This window comes from Martes martes (genome assembly GCF_963455335.1).
Source record: "Martes martes genome assembly, chromosome: 14".
Lineage (NCBI taxonomy): Eukaryota > Metazoa > Chordata > Mammalia > Carnivora > Mustelidae > Martes > Martes martes.
In genome coordinates, this window is record NC_137902.1 from 11,736,742 (window position 1) to 11,760,101 (window position 23,360).

Consider the following 23,360-nt stretch of genomic DNA (forward strand, 5'->3'; position numbering starts at 1 on the left):
GAGAAGGGCGAGGGCAGGGAGGGGGGGTGGGGGGGATGATGAGCCAGGGGTGGAAGAAGGGAACCCAAACCCCTTGACTTACAAACATGTCTTGTAAGAACTCCCCAGCACATCTGCGTTGACCAAAGGGTTTTATCTTTTGTTCAAAGTGGGGAGAATTACAAAAGAGGGCACAATTCTTCAGCTCCCTAAAACTGTGTTACAGAGTATCAAAATATTTCCGTTTTATTTCTGCATCATAGATTTGTAATTTTAACAATGTTGATCATTAGCTGATAGAGTAATACAAAAAATGAGGGAGATAAAGATATTCATATTTGTTTTCATAAAGTGCAGATTTAATTTTCAATTGTTTGCCTTAGAAACATCACCTCATTCCACATCCTCCCCTACCCCCACCCAAGGAGGGAGGGGAAAAGGCTATTTTTTGTATTTTTACTCAAGAAATGTCTAACACAAAGAATAAAAGAAAGATCTAATAAAGACGAGATTTTTTTTTACAAACATTTCTCTTGGTAAGATTTCTAAGGACAACAGTAGTGAGTGTAAAATAACCTTTCATAACTAATTTGAATATACAGAATAAAATAACAAATACAGACCTTAGACCTCCATGCTTATTTTGCAACTTTTAAGTCTCCAATTATGAAAAAGATACATAACCTGAACAAGAACGGTTACCTTTGTATGTGGCCAAATTACTTTTCCTGAAGTCTGAAGACACTCTCTGGTCTTGGCCTTGGCAATTATGGGAAGTTGCTGTTCCATTCACACAGACCTTTACATCCAAAATGGGCTTCTTATTTTACTCTACCATATAATCACTGGCATCTTTTTAAAAGAACATTGCTAGCAACAGGGTTAATTAAAGAGTACTAGTGGCTTCAGTATGCCAAGTGCTTACCTCTGCGACAGTATAAATATGGATTATTAAAGTTGTCTACTCAAGTATAAAATCTATGCAAAATCCTCATAATATAGGCAAAAATGTTCAAAGGCCAAGAAAAAAAATTCTTTTCTTTTACAAGAAAGTGCAACTGCAGGATCTTTTCTGAATGATCTTCTATACTGTTCTGCAGAAAACTTAGTTTGGCTCAGAAAGTAGAGTTCCTCATGAGGAATAAGAGTTCTTCCTAGAAGAATATGAAGCAAAATTTCGGCAGCTTTCTGAAAATAAACTGTTAGTTGGTGGCTACGCAGTGAGACAACTGGAACTTATCATAATGAAGGCTTTTGGGTTGGCTGTGATTTGCACAAGAACTTGGCAGAGCTTTTTCTCTCCAGGATGCCACGCCGTTGCTAACGTTATACAAAGTAGTTACAGCACTTTGTCCAACACTGAGCCCAGGCAGGAAATCAATCAAAAGAAAATCGGAAGGGTTTTCATAGGAGTTTCAGGACTCTTTCAGGTCAAATCGCAATACTTCCAAATAAACCGTTAAAAATATAACATTTTGTTATTTTCAGTATTTTACATAGTGGAGAATCGTGGTGCGAGTGATCATTCATCTGTGATACGTCATCACAGTCAGATTTTCAGCATCTGCTCTGCTGCTGCGAGATGGTAAAGGAAGTTTTCTGTTGCTGGTGGAAATCGTCTTTGCTTTAGGGCCTCAAAATTGAGAACTAGCTTTTCTCCATCACCAGAAACTTCCGAAAATGGTTCCAGGTTGGTGAAGATTTCTCTCGTTTTTAGGGAAATATCCTTCAATGGAACAGGAAAATATGAATCATTGTTGCATTCAAAGAGAATCCTTCCTGGTATTTTTAAGTTTATCACACCATTTATAAGTTAGGAAAAATGAAACGAACTTAAAACAACTTAGGAAAACCAGTGTCCTGTTTTTGCCATTTTAGCCATTTTTAAGTGGACAATTCAGCGGCTTTAATTACATTCACAGAGTTTGACGACTGCTATCCATTTCCAGGACTTTTTCATCCTCCCAAACTGAAATTTTGTACCCATTACACAGTAACTCCCCATCCCATCTCCAACTCCTGGTAACCACCATTCTACTTTTGCTTCGATGAATTTGCTTACTCTAGGTACCTCCTATAAGTGAAATCACACAGTATGTGTCCTTTTGTGTCTGGCTTCTCTCACTGAGCATGTTTTCAAAGTTCGTCCATGTTGTAGCATAGGTTAAACTTCATGCCTTTTTAAGGCTGAACAGTCTTCCACTCCATGCATGAGTTTGTTATCCATTCATCCATGGACGGACATCTGGGCTATTTTTTACCTACTGGCTACTGTGAATAGTGCTGCTATGAACCTGATGTACAAATACTTATCTGAGTCCCTGTTTCCGATTCTTTCTCACGGTTATCCTGTGTTTAACTTTTTGAGGAACGCTGCTCTTGTGTTTAGGACAAACGTCCTCCGAAAGTCCTCTGCTGCCTGGTGTGAGTGACCCAGCACCTGTCACGTGGGCTTTGTTCCTCCTCACTGACTGACAGCGCTTTGTATGGCTGAGGAGTCACCAGAGCTCACATTAAGTCATGTCTTTTTTTTGGTTTGCTGACATCATTCATTCATTCAAGTATTTTCAAACCCCTACAATATGCGAGGCACTTTCCTCATACATTATACCCAGTCACCTGTGTATCACTTTGAGTCCATGAAAAACACATTAATTCAAAACTCATATTTACACAGTTAACCAACACTGTAAAGAGTCAATGTTTTGGAGGAGCCTGGGTGGCTCAGCTGGTTAAGCACCTGACTCTTGGTTTTGACTCAGGTCATGATCTCATAGGTCTTGAGACCGAGCTCCACATCAGGCTTCCCACTAAGCAGGGAGTCTGCCCCTCCCTCCACTCACTCACACTCTCTCTCTCAAATAAATAAATCTTAAAAAAAAATTTTTTTTTACCCAAATGTTGACAGAGGGATGGATGGGCAATGATGATCCACATGGAAGGAGAGGAGAGTCTCAGTGTTCAGGTTCTTAGGACAAGACCTGCCCACTCTTCCTGGCCAGAGCAGAATGGGCCACCAGCACTGAACAGAAAGAACAGTGCTGCTGCTGGGTTCTTGTCAAAGTGGTGGCTCCTCTCATCCCTGAACTCACAGGTTGTCTCTTCAGAAAGCTGTCTGACCCCTTCTCTAACATTCTCTACCTTGACCTCTTGTTCTATCACAGCATTCATTTATCATGGCTCACAATGATCTCATTTACAGAATTTTCTATTCATCTAAGCCAATAAATACAGGCCACAAAGGCAGGAGACTTTGCTCCCCACAGTATACCCCTTGCCTGATGCCCGACAAAAAGTCAGTGTTCAATACATATCTTCGGGGTAAATGAATGAATAAATGGAGAAAAGAGCCAGGTCCAACCACGTGAGTAGGGCCTGCTTATCGGAGGAGCCCCCCAAGGTGGCACAGGTGCAGACAGTGGGAGACAATCCTTCCAGGCCTCTGGCCCCCACAGGATGACACAAGGGTCCAGAAGAGCCAGGATGTGGGAGAGGCCAGGCTGGAAGTATATCCCAGGGGAGGAGCAAGGAGCAGGCTGTGGTGAGGAGGAGGGGCTCCATCACCACATGGAGAGACTTAAAGACACTCTCTGACTATCCCAACCAGGCAAGGGGAGGGGGCGGGTCCACATGAACACCACGGTCAGCTTGACAGGTAGAGCCCGCAGGCAGGTAGCCCCCACCGGCAGCCAGCCCTGCAGGGTGCGATCCCAGAGTCTGCTCACTTTGGCAGGGATCTGATTATATGCTTTCTGATGTTCTGAACACAATACATCAAAGCTAGATAAAGATGCTCTCTCTAGGAAGGGAGTTATGGTCGAGAAAAGCATGGGGCATATGGAAAGAGGTGCCAGGCTGTGAAGAATCTTGAGGACTATATTAATAAGGAGTTTGGGCTTTTATTTGGGGTAATAGTAAGCTCAGGAAACAGAGGAGCAAAACAAACAAACAAACAAAAGGCTCTCTAGATTCCCCTGCTCACTTTCTGACCAATTTGCACAGCAACCTTCTTGAAAATTCTGCTGGGGGCATGGAATGCACCGGCTGGCCCACAAGAGCATCCCAGACCACTGGGGAGTTACACTTCCCACTAGGAATGCTGGCCTTCAGCACCAGTCCCCTGTGTACATCTGTCCCCAGAGCCCGCTAACTCTTCGGCCATGGCGTCCCTCACCCGCTCATCTTCACCAGGGCCATCCTGCAGACCCTCGTCTGAGCCTCTGCCCCCTGGCTGCTCAGAGTCCCGTGCACTCCATGCAGCCCTGCCACCCCCTGCCCAGCAACACGGCTTTGGGACTTCCAGTGTCGGAGGACTGACGACTTACCTGTATAACTTGGCTGTCTGATTTCTCAGGATCTTCTGCAGACTGAACAATGAGCTGGCCAATGTCTTTGTGCAGTTTGCCCATTGTCATAGCGTCTGGTGAGATCGAGCACATGTGTGACTATTTAGAAGTTTACATAATAAAAACCATGCCACCCACTTGAAAAGGTCAATAATCACCCAGAGGGAACTTTCAAAACAACCAACTGACAACCTCCCACATTTCCGTCTTATTACTGAGCACAACTGGAACACTGTGCGATGAGGTGAGGCATAACCATGACTTATACTTCATGTTCAAAATAAAGACTTCTCTATTTGTCACTCCAAGGGCCAAACCCCATTCATGTAATGCTGGTTGGGACGGGCCGGGCCCATTTTCTAGAGTCGGAGCAGCCGCAGGCAACAGGGAGAGGGCCGCCCTCCCCCAACCAGTCCTAATGCTTTCCCAGTTTCAGTGGCCCAGGCCACTGCTAGCCCCTGTCACAGTAGCTTTACAAATGGCTCTTACCTTCATTCCCCTGGGGTTACTGATACACCCTTCAAAAAGATTTTCCACACAGGAGTCACGCTCAACCCTTGTGCGCTGCTAAATTTCTACACCTCTTTTGATACTCTGTCCTTCAAGGGGAGGAACACAGTTGCCCACTCTTAAGTGTGCACAGGACTTCATGATTTCCTTCTAACCAACAGAAAATAGAGGAACTGGCGTATGACTTCTGAGACCCAGTCATAAAAGGCACCGTGGTCTTTCTGTCTCTCGGATCATTCGCTCTTGGGGAAGCCAGCTGTGGTGCCATGAGAACATTCCAGCTGCTCTACGGAGAGGCCCCCATGGTTAAGACCTCCTGCGAAAGCCACACGAGCTCACTCAGAAGTCGAGCCTCGGGAGGACAGCAGCCCTGGCAGTGTCTTGACTGAATCCTCAAGACAGACCCTGAGCCAGCACCTCTCAGCTAAGTCGCTCCTCAAACTGAGATAATAAGTATTTGCTGTTTTAAATCACTAAGTTTAGAAGTGATCTGTTATGTAGCAAGAGAACTAATACACTTGTTTAAACCGAGATGTGGAGGAACAAGATAAGGAGACTATCTTATTAACATGGATTGTATGGCCTAAGCACCCCGAAGGTATCAGTACCAGGGCGAGGCCTGTAAGAACAAACGCTGTGTTCTAGACACAGAAAAATCCCTCCAGTTTCAGCACAGCAGGCTACGCAGGCCCTCAAATACCAGTTTTAGAGGATCAGTCTGAAAAAACAGAACTGGTTAAGGCAGGCCGGGGGGAATGAATGAAACAGTGAAGGGGTTGAGAACACACTCATCCCGATGCGCACTGTAATGTGCGGAACCACTGGATCTCTCCACTGCACACCTGAAACTAACCGGACATGGTGTGTCAATTACACCGCAATCAAAATGTTTAGAAATGAATTAATTTTAAAGAGTACAAGTGCTTGGCTGACATTTTGTATCAACAACAGAGCAGGAGAGAAAACTGACCTTTCGCAAGCGGAGCGATGGTGATCTCACTATCCGCCAGGTTCACAAACACGTCATAGAGGTCTGATCTACTGCTCACCTCCAAGTCCACAAACCCGGCGATGTAACCTGCATTGCAAAGAGGACTGACATTACCGGAGTAGGAACAAGTCCTGCTGTGAACGTATCGAGAGAGAATCGAATCTAAAAGCTCAGGAGGAGCTTTTCTTCACGGCTTTATTCAGGGTACGTCAACGGCAGCCTGTGGCATTTTCTTAAGACTTCACTATTGTGGGGCACCTGGGTGGCTCAGTGGGTTAAGCCTCTGGCTTTGGCTCAGGTCATGATCTCAGAGTCCTGGGATCGAGCCCCACATCGGGCTCTCTGCACAGCGGGGAGCCTGCTTCATCCTCTCTCTCTGCCTGCCTCTCTGCCCACTTGTGATCTCTCTCTCTCTGTTGAATAAATAAAATCTTAAAAAAAAAAAAAGACTTCACTATTGTCAGCTGCCTGAAGCAGTTCATTCAACTCCAGATGACCCAAAACTAGATTTCAGTGTCAAGGAAGAAGGCATTTACTTTTCAGACATTGCTATTCATGTCAAGAATGATGCCGAGGCAGAGGGAGCAAGGGTTCTCTGGGCCAGTGTTCCCCCGTTAGGTCTTTGTTGCTAAGAAACCACAGCCAAACACCAGCTTTCTCAGGGACAGCATCATCTGTCACCAGTTTCAGATCGGATACAATAAACGCTCAAGGAATCAGGGCAACTCAAGAATTAGCAGACCTGGTGCGCCTGGGTGGCTCAGCAGGTTAAGTCTCTGCCTTCGGCTCAGGTCATGATCTCAGGGTCCTGGGATCAAGCCCCACATCAGGCTCTCTACTCAGCAGGAAGCTGCTTCCCCCCCTCTCTCTGCCTGCGTCTCTGCCTACTTGTGATCTCTCTCTCTGTGTGTCAAATAAATAAATAAATAAATAAAAAAGAATGAGCAGACCCATGGAACTGAGGCTAAAACAAGAGCTCCCAGACTTTCCAGATTTCACACAGCAGAACAATTAAAAACAAAAAAAAAATTTTTTTTTTTAAAGATTTTTTATTTATTTATTTGTCAGAGAGAGTGAGCACAGGCAGACAGAGAGGCAGGCAGAGGCAGAGGGAGAAGCAGGCTCCCCGCTGAGCAAGGAGCCCGACGTGGGACTCGATCCCAGGAGCCTGGGATCATGACCTGAGCCGAAGGCAGCTGCTTAACCAACTGAGCCACCCAGGCGTCCCAAAAAAAAAATTTTTTTTTGAGGACCAATTTATCAATGCTAAAGTTTTGCTTTACCAAGAGAAAACATTTAAAAAACAACAGTGACAAAAACAAAAGTTTAACTGCAGGCCACCCAGACACAGACTCACTCGCATGAGAAAATGTGACATATGACAGAAATGACACCGATTACTGGAGAAAAGAGAACCCCATTTACTAAGTAGTCCTGAGCCAAGTGGCTTTCCAACTGGGAAAAAAAATTCCAAACTCACTATAAAAAAAAGCAGTTCTAGGTAGTACATTAAAGACTTAAATTGGGAAGAAAAACACTTCTTAAATTCTTACAAAATTTGCTTCTACCCTTGGTATAAAGATTTTCTTAAACAAAATATCAAAACCAAAATCATAAAAAAAAAAGTTTAATAAATTCCAACACATTAAAGTTAGGATATCCAAAGTAAGGGGATGGGCAAAATAGGAGAAGGAGATGAAGAGGGATAAATTTCCAGTTACAAAATACTAAGTCACAGGGATGAAAAGTACAGCATAGGGAATATAGTAAATAATACTGTAATACCTTAATGGGGTGACAGATGGTGAGTAAATTTATTATGGTGAATGTTTCATAATGGATGTAACTGTCAAATCACAACTTTGTATACCTGAAACTAATAGCGTATGTCAACTATACATCAATTAACAACAAAAAACAGGGGGAGGGGCGCCTGGGTGGCTCAGTGGGTTAAGCCTCTGCCTTCAGCTCAGGTTATGATCCCAGGGTCCTGGGACTGAGCCCCCGCATCGGGCTCTCTGCTCGGCAGGGAGCCTGCTTCCCCCTCTCTCTTTCTACTTGTGATCTCTGTCTGTCAAATAAATAAATAAAAGCTTTAAAAAAAAAAAAAAAAGGAAAAAACCCGGGGGGGAGAAACATGAGGGGTATAAGGTAAAACAAGGTAAAATTGTAAAATGTTCACAATTGTTAAAGTTAGGTGACAAGCACATGAAGCATATTATACTTAATAAAAAGTCTAAAAAAATAAATTTCTATTCATTATAAGATATGGGAATAAATAAAAAATCCACAAACTCAGAGTTTTTTTTGAAGCACATATAACCAACAATGGGTTCATATTCTGAATATATAAAGAATTTCTATGAATCCATAAGAAAAATAACCCAATGGAAAAATATGTAAAAGACAGTTACTTTGCAGAAGAGGAAACACAAATGGCAAAAACAGAAATATGTTAAACCTCATTAGGAATCAAGAGAATACAAATTAAAAGCACAAAATTAACACTGTACAGCCACCAAGTTGGCAAACATTTTAAAGTTTGACAGTAACCAAGAGTTGTTGAGGACATGAAACAATGGGACCTCTCCTCCCCTGTAGAGGGTAAACTGGTACCGTTTCTGAGGAAAACATTTGGCATCACCCTGCAGCTTGAAGGTCTGCATGCCTTATAACCCAGAAATTTTACTTCCTGCCGTATAACCTAGAGAAAGTCTTACATATGCACACCAAGAGACCCATAATAAAAATGCCTATAGTAGCACTGTTTTAGTTGTTTGTTTTTTAAAGATTTTAATTATTTATTTGACAGAGATCACAAGTAGGCAGAGAGGCAGGCAGAGAGAGGAGGAAGCAGGCTCCCCGCTGAGCAGAGAGTCGGATGCGGGGCTCGATCCCAGGACCCTGAGATCATGACCTGAGCCAAAGGCAGAGGCTTTATCCACTGAGCCACCCAGGCACCCCAGCAGCATGGTTTTAAAAGTGAGCAACGAGGGCGCCTGGGTGGCTCAGTGGGTTAAAGCCTCTGCCTTCGGCTCAGGTCGTGATCTCAGGGTCCTGGGATCGAGTCCCACATCGGGCTTTCTGCTCAGCGGGGAGCCTGCTTTCCTTCCTCTCTCTCTGCGTGCCTCTCTGTCTACTTGTGATCTCTGTCTGTCAAATAAATAAATACAATCTTAAAAAAAAAAAAAGTGAGCAACGAGAGGGGTGCCTTGGTAGCTCAGTCAAATGAGTGACTGACTCTTGATTTCAGCTCAGGTCATTACCTCAGGGTCCTGGGACTGAGCCTGCAGCAGGCTCCGCACTCAATGGGGAGTTGGCTTGAGATTCTCTCCCTCTGCCCCTCTCCACCCTCCCACTTGCATGCTCTCTCTCTCTCTCTCTCTCTCTGAAATAGATAAATAAATCTTATAAATAAATAAATAAGAACAATGAGAAAAGTCTGAGTGAATAAACTTTCACATATCACTTAATGGGATCCTATACAGCAGTGAAAATGAGTGAAACTACAAATATTCACACGAAAATACATAAATCCTGGGGCACCTGGGTGGCTCAGCAGTTAAGCTTCTGCCTTTGGCTCAGGTCATAATTCCAGGGTCCTGGGATCAAGCCCCACATCAGGCTCCCTGCTCTGCGGGAAGCCTGCTTCTCCCTTGCCCACACCCCATGCTTGTGTTCCCTTCTCTAACTCTCTGTCAAATAAATAAATAAAATCTCCAAAAAAAAAAGAGAAAAAAAAACATAAATCCTACAAAAATATTGTTAAGCAAAAGTAAAACAAAAACCAAAACACAGGCCACAGAAGAATTCATTCATCATGAATCCACATATATAAAGTTAGTTTAGTAAAACTAAACAATATATTATTTAGAGCTCTGTGTTTCTGTGTATGAGGCTAGAGAAAGGGAGTGAGGAATGAGATGGGAAGGCACATGAGATGCTTTAAAGTACAAATAGTATTCTACTTTTTCATCTCTGGTGAGTCTGTAAGTGTTCTTTCTATTTTTTTATAACTTGCATAAATATTGCACACTAGTTTATATGTGAGAAATTTTTTGTAATTGAAAAAGCAAAAACAAAAGCCCCTACTATCTATCATCATCATTATCACTTCATGAAAGGATCTTTTAAGACCATAAAAGTATAAAGGGCATGATATCCTTAAATTTAAAGAAACAAAAACAAAAGACTATGTCACCACGTTAGAATTCCTACAAATATAAATAATACTGTGTTATTAAATTGTTCTCAGAATCTTACCATTAAAAATTTTTATACAAGAGTAACTACATCACTTAAAAATAATTTTATTTTTCCTTTGAGGAAAAAATATGGAAAGGCGCAAAATAAAGTCTAAATCAAATAAAGCACTGATAGGGAAACGTTTAAAATGAGAATTGCACAAATTAAAAATAAACTGTATTTGGTGATGGTTGTGCAAAGTGAATGTATTTAGTGACTCTGAATTATATCCTTAAAGATGACTGTGATGGTAAATTTTATGTGTATTTTACTGCAATATTTTAAAAGCTTACAAATAAATTTTTTAAGGGAAAAGGATTGGTTGCATTTACCAAAGAAATAATAAATCATCGTTATTCCCTTTAGGAATGCAAAAATACTCCCTCAAACCAACAACAGCGCTGGCTATTGTCAGGGTGAATTTAACTGAAATGCTATGCCTACCTGGGCACATCTGCAGGGCCTCCAGCTCCTCTGCGTGCAGGTGCACATAGGAATGAAGTATGGTCCAGTCCTGTCGATGCCACACCAGGGCCGGCAGAGTCCTGGGGAATTAAGGCAAGAACTCAAATGGTTGCTGGCACGCACGTGACTCAGCCCACTCTCACTCCTCTTCCTCCCCAGAAGGAAATTGGCTACCAGAGGCAGAGGCGAGAAGGAATGCTAAACGTGCGGATGCCTCCAGGCTTCGAGTTAAAGTCATGCAATGTTTTAAACTCTGCCTTTTTTGGGTCAGATGAGCTGCAGAAAGCTCAAGGTGAAGTTTCAAACGATCTCCATGGGGGCACGGAGCACCGCTTTGGAAGCTTTCCTCCCAACACCCACTTTGCAAAGCGCCATGGACACGAGTCTGAAGGTAGGATCCAAAGCAGGGCCCCCACAAGCAACAAAAATTTTTGAAGTTCTCATTTCACATTTAAAATTCCGATGGGGGGTGGGAGTTGGGTGGCTCAGTCGTTTAGCGTTTGCCTTCAGCTCAGGTCTTGATCTGAGGATCCTGGGATCGAGCCCCGCATCAGGCTCCCTGCTTGGCAGGAAGCCTACTTCTCCCTCTCCCACTCCCCCTGCTTGAGTTCCCTCTCTCGCTATCTCTTTCTCTGTCAAATAAATTAAAAAGTAATAAAATAAAATAAAAATAAATAAATAAATAAAATTCCGATCGGGTGCCTGGGTGGCTCAGATGGGTTAAGTGTCTGCCTTGGGTTCAGGTCATGATCTCCTGGTCCTGGGATCGAGCTCCACAGGGAGTCCGCTTCTCCCTGCTCAGCAAGGAGTCCGCTTCTCACTCCCCCTATGCTTCTCCCCCTGCCTGTGCTCTCTCTCTCAAATGAATAAATCAAATCTTTAAAAAAAAAAAAAATCCCGACCAAACTTGCAAACTACTTTGTGTTTGTTTTTGTACAAGACAAATTTCTTTAAAAACTTCCAATAATACAGCTCCTGCAGGAAGAGGTGCTGAACTTAACGGTGATTTGGTGAACCCGCTGGTGCCCAGCTATGTATTTCAGATGCTGTGGACATTCCAGTTTCGGAGCATAAATGTAGAGGAAAAGGGTAATTGGGTGACAAAACAGAGGCTTTGGGGATCAGAGCAGAGTGAAAGTTCTGGCCCTCTCACGTAAGATCTGAGCCAGTCGCAGTCTGAGCGATCACTTCCAATGTGCACACAACGGGCGAGGTGCATGCCAAGTACTTTACAGAGAGTATCTCCAATCCTGACAACAAGCTGACCAAGTGGGCACTGTTATCTTCACTTTTCAGATAAAGAAACGGAGGCTTAGAAAGCTTAAGTATTCTGTACCTGGTCACAGAGCTAGGAGGGTGTCCTCCCAGGACTTTAACACAGGTCCTTCTGACTACCAAGCTTTCTTTTTCCCATTTTCTAACTGGTAGCCTTTTGGAGCCTCAATTTTCTTATCCGTAAGAGAGGGCAATAATACTTCCTTGCAGACTTGTGTCGTAAGTAAATTTAATAATTTAAGGTGACTTACACGATACCTGGCCTACAGTAAGAACAAAAGCTAGGTCCTCCTGCTTTTACAAAAGAATCTATGAACAAGTTAGATTTGGTAAGGAAAAAAACTTTTAAAAAATCTTTGTTATAAAAATAAGAGAGGGGCCAAGGTCTTGAGACGGAGCCGCACGTCAGGCTCCACGCTCAGTGTGGAGTCTGCTTGTTCCTCTTTCTCCCTTTCTCCCCCGTGTGTGTGCTCTCTCTCTCTAATAAATAAATAAAATCTCAAAAAAAAAAGAAGAGGAGTCTGTGATAAAAGTGAAAAAATGGATTATGTAAAAGAGTGGTTGGGGGCGCATGGGTAGCTCAGTCATTAAGTGTCTGCCTTCGGCTCAGGTCACGATCCCAGGGTCCTGGGATGGAGCCCCGCATCCGGCTCCCTGCACAGCAGGATGCTTGATTCTCCCTCTTCCGTTCCCCCTGCTTGTGTTCCCTCTCTCGCTATGTCTCTATCAAACAAATAAATAAAATCTTAAAAAAAAAACACAGGGGTCAGGAACCTGTGCCCATAGATCGGCTGCCTGTGTTTACACATAAAGTGTAAGTAGAACACAGGTGCACTCATTGATTTACATATGCACTGGCTCTGGCATTTTTGGTGGTTGGGACAGAGACTCTATGGCCTACAAGCCTAAAATATTTACTCTCTGGCAAGGAAATGTTCAAACTCCCTGTTCTAAAGTATTCATGCTTCTAAATTTAAGGAAGAATCTGCCTAAATTCAGTGACCTTCAACAACTAAATCTCACCTGAAACATTAGACCAAAATGGCATTTCACTCACAGTCTAACGCATTCTATTTACTCCAAATGTGCAACAGAACAGAGCACACAGGAAAGCAGACTGCCCCAAACCGGCTGCCAACAAAGCCTTCGCTTTTCAATGACCAGAGACGATACCTGGTGAACTCCTGGACAGCTTCTATTTTGGGGTGATAGACGACAATTCTTTTCTTTAGCATCAGGGCTGTATGTAAGATAACAGTTTCCATTCCAAACTGAGATACAATGTCTTAAAACACAAGAAATTGAGATATTAGTGCATTAAATAATATGTCAGGAAATAAAACTGAGTTCTTTTCTATATATAGAATACAAAAATATTCTCAATACAGAGAAGAAAGAAGCACCTTATACCCTTGATGGGCATAGAAATCCCTACCTGCTCCCTAGGACGGACGCTATAGTAGCCTAAACCTGCCCCCAGGAGATTCTGGGCTGGCTGCACAGGAGAAGCCAGGGTCACAAAAAAGCAGAGTAAATGATATTAAAGGAACCAGCATCTTTCCATCATGAAAAATCCTTAAGTTTAAGAATAAAAAGTGCACCAACACCCTCTGCCCTCTGCCCTTGACACATACACACATCATGACTTAGGTCCTCTTGAGAGAGCTGGACAAACCTAAGACTCCAACGGGGAGGCTTTGAAACGGTCTAGAACAGGAGGATCAAGAGCCAAGACAGAGCTGTGGGAGGGCAAGAATGAGAGCTAGTGGGACCCTCAGAGCTCCCCTCTCCTTTAAGGAACTTGAAATCTGTGCTCAGCTCCGTACTGCCATTTTGGATGCTCCAGTAGGAGAGAAAGGCGGGGAGTTCGAAGAGGAACTCTGGGCCAGGGGCTGGAGCTCTCCACATGGAAGTAGTAACTGCTAAAATGTAAGGACAGGAAAACTATGGAAGTCAGTGGAGACTCGAGCTGCGCGAAACAGCTTTTCCATGAAAGAACATTTCTGTACTGTCAGAATCCTATGGAAAGGACCGCCACAAAAATCTGCCTTCCTACGACAGCATTCTAATCAAATAAGGCACTGTAGAACTTGAACTACTTGCCTGTTTAGCAAATAAAAATCACACAGATGAAAGCATACAGGAAAATGGATTCTCAGAGCCTAACGGGGACTGCCCTGGGCTTGGGGACATTACTGTTGTTGGGATGGAACCATCTGGGATGGGTTTTTGTTCTGTGCTTTTGTTTGTCGGTTTTTGGGGGGTTTGTTTGTTGGTTTGGTTTACCTTTGATGGAGCCTGCAAGATAAGCCTTTCGGGCATCAAAATCCTTGCTAAGGAAAGAGCCATTTTCTTCACTCTGGCATATCCCCTTTGTGAGAACTGCAATGTAACTCTCCATCATTTTAACTGGGCTCCCGTGTTTCAGGTACATTCTGTAAGAAAAGACAAAAAGCAACCATGCTCTTCTTCAGCATGAACCACACAGAGCAATGCAACCCCAGGCTATGTGCGGGTCCTTGCTACACAATCTGAGTCAGCTTGCTAATATACTTCCGAATGCCTGAATCTGTATGCCTAAACTACTTCTAAAATTTAATTTGAAAATGTATCCAAAAAATAATCACTCAAGAGACCTTCAACAATTCCTGGAAGGTGGCTTTCTCTTTTTATCTGGGGAAGCCTGTTATCGTCCACTCAGGCAGGAGAATGACCCATGGACTTGAGGCCCCATTATTCTTAAAAATATGGTATACTTATCTCTCTCTATGCCTTACGTTCACAAGTGGTGTTTCTAGTCAGAACAACTCTATCTTATTGCTGGGACTTCCTTTGACAAGGAAGGAGTTTTGCGTTGTTCACAGAGAAAGCACTAATTATAGAACCTATATTTATTATCAGAGTTCCCAGAGGTAGCTATATTTAGATAATTAAGAAACCAAACTCCTTTAAGTTTCTGGTGATAAATGCACTCTAGATCTATTCATCATCAAGTTCCAGAAAGTGCTGACAGGAAACTGGCTACATTTATAGCTCATTTGTGAAATCAGTCCCTTCCCCAAAAATCTCTCCCAGTGAATAACTAAAATCTAAACTACGCTTGAGAAGCAGCCTCGGCCTACTTGGGTCTTTTAGTAGCTAAAGGGATAGAAAACTGGAAAGAAAATAAAATCATGGTTTAAAACACATCGAACTGAAAGTGATATTTATTGTACATTAAGTGAAGAAAAGCAAGTGTTTTAACTACTAACCAAATTTTGTCAGTCATCATTTTCTTATTTTAATGCACAAATTGAGAAAGAAAAGGTAGAGAACACTGACTATGGTAAGCTATCATATATATAAAATAACTGAACCCATGAACTCACACACACATTTCTATATGGAGAAAATGTCTCCGTTTGGAGGATGGGGTAGGGGAAAGAAGGGACTTACCATATACCTTTCTGTATTGCTTGTATTTTTTTACTATGTGCCTACATCACCACCACCAAACAAACAACACACCATTAAAACTGTAAGACAGGGACGCCTGGGTGGCTCAGTTGGTTAAGCCGCTGCCTTCGGCTCAGGTCATGATCCCAGGGTCCTGGGATCGAGTCCCACATCGGGCTCCTTGCTCAGCAGGGAGCCTGCTTCTCTCACTGCCTCTGACTGCCTCTCTGCCTGCTTGTGTGTACTCTCTCTCTGACAAATAAATAAATAAAATCTTTAAAAAAAAAAAAACAAAAACACTGTAAGACAGAGGGGTGACTGGGTGGCTCAGTGGGTTAAGACTTTGTCTTCAGCTCAGGTCATGATCTCAGGGTCCTGGGATCAAGCCCCGCATCGGACTCTCTGCTCGGCAGGGAGCCTGCTCCCCCCCTCCCCCGCGCCTGCCTCTCTGCCTACTTGTGATCTCTCTGTCAAATAAATAAATAAAATCTTAAAAAAAAAAGAAACTGTAAGATAGATACGATATACGGTAATGAAGAAGGGAGACATAGGAAGGGTAGTAGGATAAAACTACTCTTTCCATGACAACACTGGGCCATGAAATACTGAACAGAGGGAGCAATTCCCCCAAGTCATTCCGTAGGAAAAACACAAAGTCCAACTTAGGGGAACTTATACCGATGGGACGCCCATAGCCGCAGGCTGTCGCATGCATGGACAACGGACTCTACATGTGTAGACAACCCGGGTTCTCTGTCCCGGCCGCTAGCTGGAGGCACAAGGAGATGAAGGCGGTCATGGCAAATGACCCGGACCCAACATAGGGAAGGAACCTCTTCCCATGGCAACCATGAGCAGCATGCAGAAGGCATGCCTGCCCGTTCCTCTCCCCCGAGATGGAAGGGAGCCTCTCCATGGTAACCTCAGCATCACTGAAAAGTGCTAGTCTATGTGCCTGTGCACACACACACAGCAGTGAGGAGAGTAAGTGTGTGTGCATGTATATGTGTGTGTGTGTGGGCATGTGTGGGTGCAGGAGTGTGTCGGTATATACACAGGTGAGGACAAGTGCAGTAAGGGGTAGCGGGCAGAGGAGGTGGCTGCCAATAGCTTTGAGTCCTCACTTCTCCTAAACCGTGACAGGAGAAGAGTCCAGAATGCAACAATGCCATAGTGCTAGAGAAGCCAAGGAACCCTTTGGGCTTCCTCTCGGGCAGGAAGTGGGCTCTAAAGCAACCTTACATCCTGGGCCCCAGAATATTTCCCAGTGAATTTAATGGGTAACCTAACCTGGACCCAATCCAATGAAATGAGAGTCCAATATTCGTTCAAAAACAACTTTGCAGAGTTTTTAGCTCATGGCTTCTAGATGGTGTCTAGGAGATAACAACCTCTTTGGTGTCAGTACCATAGTAGCAGACAACTGTTTACACCCCACAGTGAACTATTTACCTGAAACTTATCTTCTCTTATCATAGCTGGCTGCAAAACCGGTAAAACTTCATTTTGTCAAAATATAACCAACCTGAAACCCTTAAGTAATGAGAAAGTAGACTTCTGCTATAGATAGATACATATATGAATGTGCATACACAAAAATGGCAAAAAAAAAAAAAAAAAGAAAAGTACATTTATCAGGCTTATAGTGAGAAAAACAAAAACAACTCCCTTTGTCCCCCGCCCCAAAACTACTCATTGGGCATAAGCCTGAGGGGTGAGGTTGTTACACATAACATTAGAATTACGAAGTCTATCTCGTGACAACAATATTAAAAAAACAAACAAACAAACAAAACGTGTCAAAGTCCTAGTTAGGGAAAAACCAATGTCCCTGATAAATAAGAAAGATTTCACTAACTCCACTGCATGTACTTACCAATGCAAGAAAGCAGATTGGTATATCTTACATAATTTTTTTCAACATCCGGGATGACTGAAGTTTACCCAAATCACAATTAACCAATTCATTAGATTCTCAGCTCCTCAGCATTCCAGCTAAGAAATACTTTCCAGGGCTTTAGCATAATTCAAAATGCCCATTAATTTTCTCCAAAATGACTCCCACACACAAACTTTGACATACATGAACCAGCTTATCGCTTCACCAGCATTTAACTTATCCATCCTGCTAAGGAAAGTTCTAAACTGGAAGTGAGTAGAAGCAGCAGAACAAAAGCAGCAAGTGACTCAAAATCCCCAGGAACTGCAATAGTTTGTAAATTGCTTTTTCTCCTCCCTTCTACCGTTTTCCCAAATAAGAGCAGCAGTGTCATCAAAGCAGAAGAGAAAGTTCCTCTTTACAAAACAGTTTCTGGAGGGCAAGTAAAGATTAAGTTGGGGAGGCAGAGGGCTGAAATTTGCTTCCTTGGTGTAGAAATCTGCTATGTAACTATTGAGTAAGATCTTCATTTTTGTGTGATAGCATTTAATACAGTTTTCATACAGACCTACACAATATCCTAGTGAAGGCGGCATATTTCTCTGGGTTAAAATCTTTGGCGGTCAGAACAATAGAAAAATGAGTCACCTGTCCAAAAGAAACAAAAAAGTATACTTTTTAAAGACACTTTCACAGATTTAATTTTTATTACTATATTCTAGCAAACCTCTGTACAAGACAGACTGGCATTAAAAGGAAAGATCAAAATGTAACCAAGTTTTCACTTGCTTCTTTATACTTTTATGCTCATATACACATGCATATAAAAGACATATACTTATATATACATAAATATTTAATTTCCTAGGTAAGAATGTAATAATTTGAGTTAAAATTTTTTCAAAAATACAAATATATTTTAAGTATCAAAAATGTGAGTTTTCATTTAAATTTCCCTAACCTCATCAAAGCAGAATTAGAAATGCCATTAGACCTACCAATTTATCAACTATTAATTAATGAAATAGGAGGATAGAAAACAAAAATACATACAGTAAAAATCACACAGTTCCTTGGGGCACATTGGTGGCTTAGTTGATTAAGCATCTGCCTTTGGCTCAGGTCATACCCTAGGGTCCTGGGATAGAGCCCCACAACAGGTTTCTTGCTCAGCAGGAGCCTGTTTTTCCTCCTCCCTCTACCCCTCCCCCCTCTCGTGATCTCTGTCTCTCTCTCTCTCTTTTTCTCTCTCAAATAAAATCTTTAAAACAAAACAAAACAGGGGCACCTGGGTGGCTCAGTGCATTAAGGCTCTGCCTTTAGCTAGGGTCATGATCTTGGGGTCCTGGGATTAAGCCCGCATCAGGTTCTCCACTCAGTGGGGAGCCTGCTTCCCACCCCCCACCTGCCTCTCTGCCTACTTGTGATCTGTCAAATAAATAAAATCTTTTAAAAAAACAAAAAACAAAAAACAATCACACAGTTCCTGAAATAGTCAATTCTTTGTAGAATGCCATATAGTCTAAAGCACTGTTAAAAGAAGCTTCATTTATCTATATAAATTTCTGGTAATTATATACTATTATTTCCAGTAATGAGACAAAATTAAGAACATTATAAAAAGTAAAGCATTTAAGGGGCACCTGGGTGGCTCAGTCGGTTAAGTCGCTGCCTTCGGCTGAGGTCATGATCCCAGGGTCCTGGGATCGAGCCCCACATTGGGCTCCCTGCTCAGTGGAGAGCCTGCTTCTCTCTCAGTGGAGAGCCTGCCTACCGCTCTGCCTACTTGTTCCTTGTGCTCTCTCTCTCTCTGACAAATAGATAAAATCTTTATTTAAAAAAAAAAAAAAGGCAGGGCGCCTGGGTGGCTCAGTGGGTTAAAGCCTTTGCCTTCCGCTCAGGTCATGGTCCCAGGGTCCTGGGATTGAGTCCCGCATCGGGCTCTCCGCTCAGCAGGGAGCCTGCTTCCCTTCCTCTCTCTGCCTGCCTCTCTGCCTGCTTGTGATCTCTGTCTGTCAAATAAATAAATAAATAAAATCTTTAAAAAAAAAAAGGTAAAACATTTAAGAAATTTATGAATTTTAAGAAAATTATGAATAACATGATTTTTAGAAATCATATTTTAAAGTATAAGAACTATCTCTAAATCTTTCTGTTCTTCAAATCTGAAAAACACATTTGAGATCCATGTTGCTATTGTTTGGCAGACTATAGGCAAAACACAGATAAAAATCTACTTGAGGTACATTAAGAACTTAATGTTCAGCAAGAACTTAATGAACATAAACCAAAGCTTCTATAACACACTGAAAACTATCTTTTTTGCAAATTTACATTTTTAAATTATGAATCTGTTTGGCTTAAACCTCTAGCAGTTTTATTTTTTTTTTAAGATTTGATTTATTTTGAGAGAGAGAGTGCACATGTTGTGGGGGGGCAGCAGCAGAGGGAGAGGGAGAGAAACAGCCCTGGGGTTTGATCTCAGGACCCTGAGATCTTGACCTGAGCCAAAATCAAGAGTCAAACACTTAACCGACAGAGCCACTCAGGGGCCCCAAACCTTTAGCAGTTTTAAATAGTTGCCTTCCTGTTATTTTAAATGTAATTCCTTAAATTATGAATAACATGATTTTTACTGGAAAAATTTTTACTGGAATAATGTGACATCGCTTTAAATATTTTTGGTCATTTGACCTTTATGCAGTCATACCTTTATCAGAACTGAAGAATCTGGAACTTCGACTGTTGTGATATAAAATGGGTAATTTGGACATGCTTAAATGGGTATTTTGGACATGCTTCTTATAGTCTGGTTATTTGCTATAAAAGTAGCCCTAGAAGGTTAAAGAAGTCCCTACCCAGGAACATGCAAGGAGCCTAGCCACTTTCTAGTATTTCTTTTCTTTGAAAAAAAACATGCTGGTTGCTTGGGATTAGGATCATTGTGGCCCACAATGACCACATACTGGTTTTCAACATGTCACACTGATACTGTTCATATCAAATGACAGACACAAAAAACCACTGAACACACGAGTTTCCTTACTTCTCCTTTCTATTCTTAATAATATCCCTACCATCCACGAACAAATGAAAAAAGTTTTCTTAATTATGCCAAGGATTTTACCCTTTAAAAGTTTTTAATTACAGAAAAATGTTTCTTTCCACTTTTATTAATCACAGCCATGACTTTGAAAGTACTTCTACATTTCTAACTCCAACAGAGGATAACCTGGAAAAGGCTTCACTATACCAACCACAGGGTCAGTCATACATTATACACCAACAAATGTTTATAGAATAAATGAGAGTGAAACCTGAAAGGGAACATTCCCAATGAAAATCGTATTTAGTTTTTTTTCAAAAGTGTGTTGTGAACAATAATGTCTAAAGCTAAGAGTTACTGGAATAATGTGACATCGCTTTAAATATTTTTGGTCATTTGACCTTTATGCGGTCATACCTTTATCAGAACTGAAGAATCTGGAACTTCGACTGTTGTGATATAAAACCATGTTCTTCTGTACTGACCAAAGACAAAGGGATGGAGAAGTTTGCTTTCATCTGTAAGGCAGCATTTTCTCAGCAGTAAATTCCTTAAAGTTGCTGTCGTGGAAGGGTAACACCACACCCACAGAACTTCTCCATTTGTGTCCTTTTCTACGGTGGAAAGATGGTCACTGTGAGAATGTCAAACAGCAGCAAGGAAGTGAATTGATTGGTTACTCAGAAGCACTTAGTGGAATCAGTTTTAACATTCCATTTCATAAAGCATCCCGGAGCACGTGTGACCCCAAATTCCCACCTACCTCTACTGGTCAAATTATCTAGCTCTCCTGATCTTGAGTTTTAGGCCACCTGAGTAAAAAGCTTTTATAATAAATCATGAATGAGTATTTAGCCTTACAGCTTTGGTAGAAGTCTTCCCCTTTATTTACCCTTCCCCTCCCACACAAATTCTCATAAACTCATCATTACTTTTTTTTTAAAAGATTTTATTTATTTCTTTGACAGAGAGAGACCCAGTGAGAGAGGGAACACAAGCAGGGAGAGTGGGAGAGGGCGAAGCAGGCGTCCCGCTGAGGAAGGAGCCCGAGTCAATCATGACTCAAGCAGAAGGCAGATGCTTAACAGCTAAGCCACCCAGGTGCCCTCATCATTACATTTTTATCTAGTGAGAAGGATTTTTAATAAATACATAAGAAGGGTTTATTAAGAACAAAACTGGGGATGAAGAAAATGTCAAAATCTCTCTTAAATCATAATACTGCTTGTGCAAATTCTGTATTTAAAATAGTAATAATAATGGTTATGCCATCATGTATGTAGTTTCATCATCAAAGTGAACACTTTAATAACGCAGGCAGACTTTAGAAAACCAGTTACTGCACATACAGCAGTAAGGATGGATTTTTATCTATTCTATAGATTAAAAAAAAACACTTTTATTATGAAATATATCAAGCACACAGGAAAAAGAATTTTAAAAAATGAATTTCCCCATCTCCATCATTCAGCTCCAGCAACCAGGCACACCTGGCTCCTCCTCCTCTCATAAGGGGGAGAAAGTGTTCTCCCCCCATTTTTTTGAAGCAAATCCCTTTTAAATCCGTGTCTATATGAAAAATACAAAACCTGCTGAATTGAAAATGATTATAAGTCATCTTCGTCTTTGCTGTTACCAGATAAATGCTGTTATCAGAATTTAACCGAACCTCATTCAGAAGTACCTTCAAGCAAGACTAAGATGCCTGAAATAATTAGGTTTTGTTTTGAAGCAGTTTGAAAAATCACATCAGAAATAAATACAGGAAGCCATTCCCAGATAAATGCACTCCTCTGAGACACTAAAAATACACAGTTTTGCTAAACGCAAGCAATGTTCTTCTACACTAGAGGAATAGAATGCTTAGATGTTTGTAAAACTCTCAATAGAATATTATTTCAAAGGACAATGGCACTCAAGGAACCGAGTCATTCAAAGCAACCCGGCGCTCGCTGCCGCCTATGGGATGAATGGTTCCCTGAAACACCCAACCCTGAAACACTGCACACGGCTCAGGCACACCCAATGATGCCAACGTACTTCCTCAACCACTATTTCCTCAAAACCGACCGGGATCCCACCGCATGTTATTTTGTGGACACTCCGGCTACATGCATGAGCTTTCTCTCATGATGCAGGATTCCTCCACTAGCGCGAGTTGGGGCTCCGCGTCTAATCTGCAAGGGTCCCAAACCGGGCTCCACCACTTCCTAGCGTGCGTCCGGCACAAATGACACCCTGGGCCTCCATCTGCTTCTCCAAAACGTGGCCATCAAACATTACCTACACCCCCCGGAGCTGTGGTAGAAGTTTAACTGGAGGTAATTCGTGCCTATGTTCAGCACTCGGGCCGCCACAGTTAGCCACCGAGACTCGAACCGCTCAACCATACAATCGGGGCCAGCCCGGTGCAGGGCAGAGAGTCACGCGTGGCTCCCCCACCCTCAGAGGTCAGCCCGGCCGCCTCCCAGCTGCGCGGTCCTCCACCGACTTTCCGCCCAGCCCTCGCCCCGGCTGTGCAGCGGCCCCCTTGCAGCCTCCGGAGCTCTGTCACCCTCGGTGTCCGGCCTCGTTTGCAGCACCGGGCGTCCGGGAGGAAGCCCGGGGTCCCTCCGCCCCACTGCCCGGCCAGAGCGGGTCCCACGCGAGACTGGCCCAGAGCGACTGACCGAGTCCCCGCGCCGGGGAAGCCGGGCCCTGCAGCCCCCGGCCCAGGCCCCACAGAGAGGGGGGCCGCGACCTCCTCACCGCAGGTGGCGCCGGAGGCCGCGGGAGCAGAGACCGCCCGGGCCCAGGCGGAGGCGGAGGCGGAACTGGGGCGCGGGCCTGCGGGGCAGGGCGCCTTCGTCCTCACCGATCAGCCCAACTCCGAGCATCAGCTGAGTGTCCGCCGGCTCAGCCGCAGCCATTTTCCGCCGCCGCCGCTGCCGCCGCAGCGTACCGCTCCCAGCAACCCGCTCGCAGGCCCGCCCCTGCTCCGGGGCAACGCCCACCCTCTGGCCCCGCCCTCCCCCAATACCCCGCCTCCAGAGCCCCGCCTCCTCCCTGGAAGCCTCGCCCTTGACTCCCCCCGACTTCCTGCTCTCCGACTCACCTTCAGCCCTTTGCTCAGAAAAGAACCTCAGCTTCTGCAGCTTCCCTCGCTTCCTCTAATCCAGATCTTCTTCTTCTTCTTCTTTTTTTAAAAAA

At 43.2% G+C, this 23,360-nt stretch overlaps 1 protein-coding gene across 7 annotated transcripts; it reads right to left on the reverse strand.

The window, feature by feature from the left end:
- Positions 1–115: 115 nt before the first annotated feature.
- On the reverse strand, positions 116–23,155 carry DENND10 (DENN domain containing 10). 7 transcript variants are annotated; one of them, XM_080822483.1, is made up of 9 exons: positions 23,026–23,155; positions 20,589–20,785; positions 17,694–17,773; positions 14,098–14,246; positions 12,985–13,096; positions 10,516–10,616; positions 5,806–5,913; positions 4,305–4,399; positions 116–1,705 (listed from the first exon to the last, which is right to left on the reverse strand). In XM_080822483.1, exons 1-9 carry the CDS (start codon positions 23,078–23,080, stop codon positions 1,529–1,531), a joined length of 1,074 nt encoding a protein of 357 aa, XP_080678609.1. In that variant the 5' UTR covers positions 23,081–23,155; the 3' UTR covers positions 116–1,528. The 7 variants fall into 7 exon arrangements, with proteins under 7 accessions (XP_080678609.1, XP_080678610.1, XP_080678611.1 ...); XM_080822484.1 differs by having other exon boundaries at positions 20,589–20,805; positions 23,026–23,115; XM_080822485.1 differs by having other exon boundaries at positions 22,920–23,096.
- Positions 23,156–23,360: the final 205 nt, after the last annotated feature.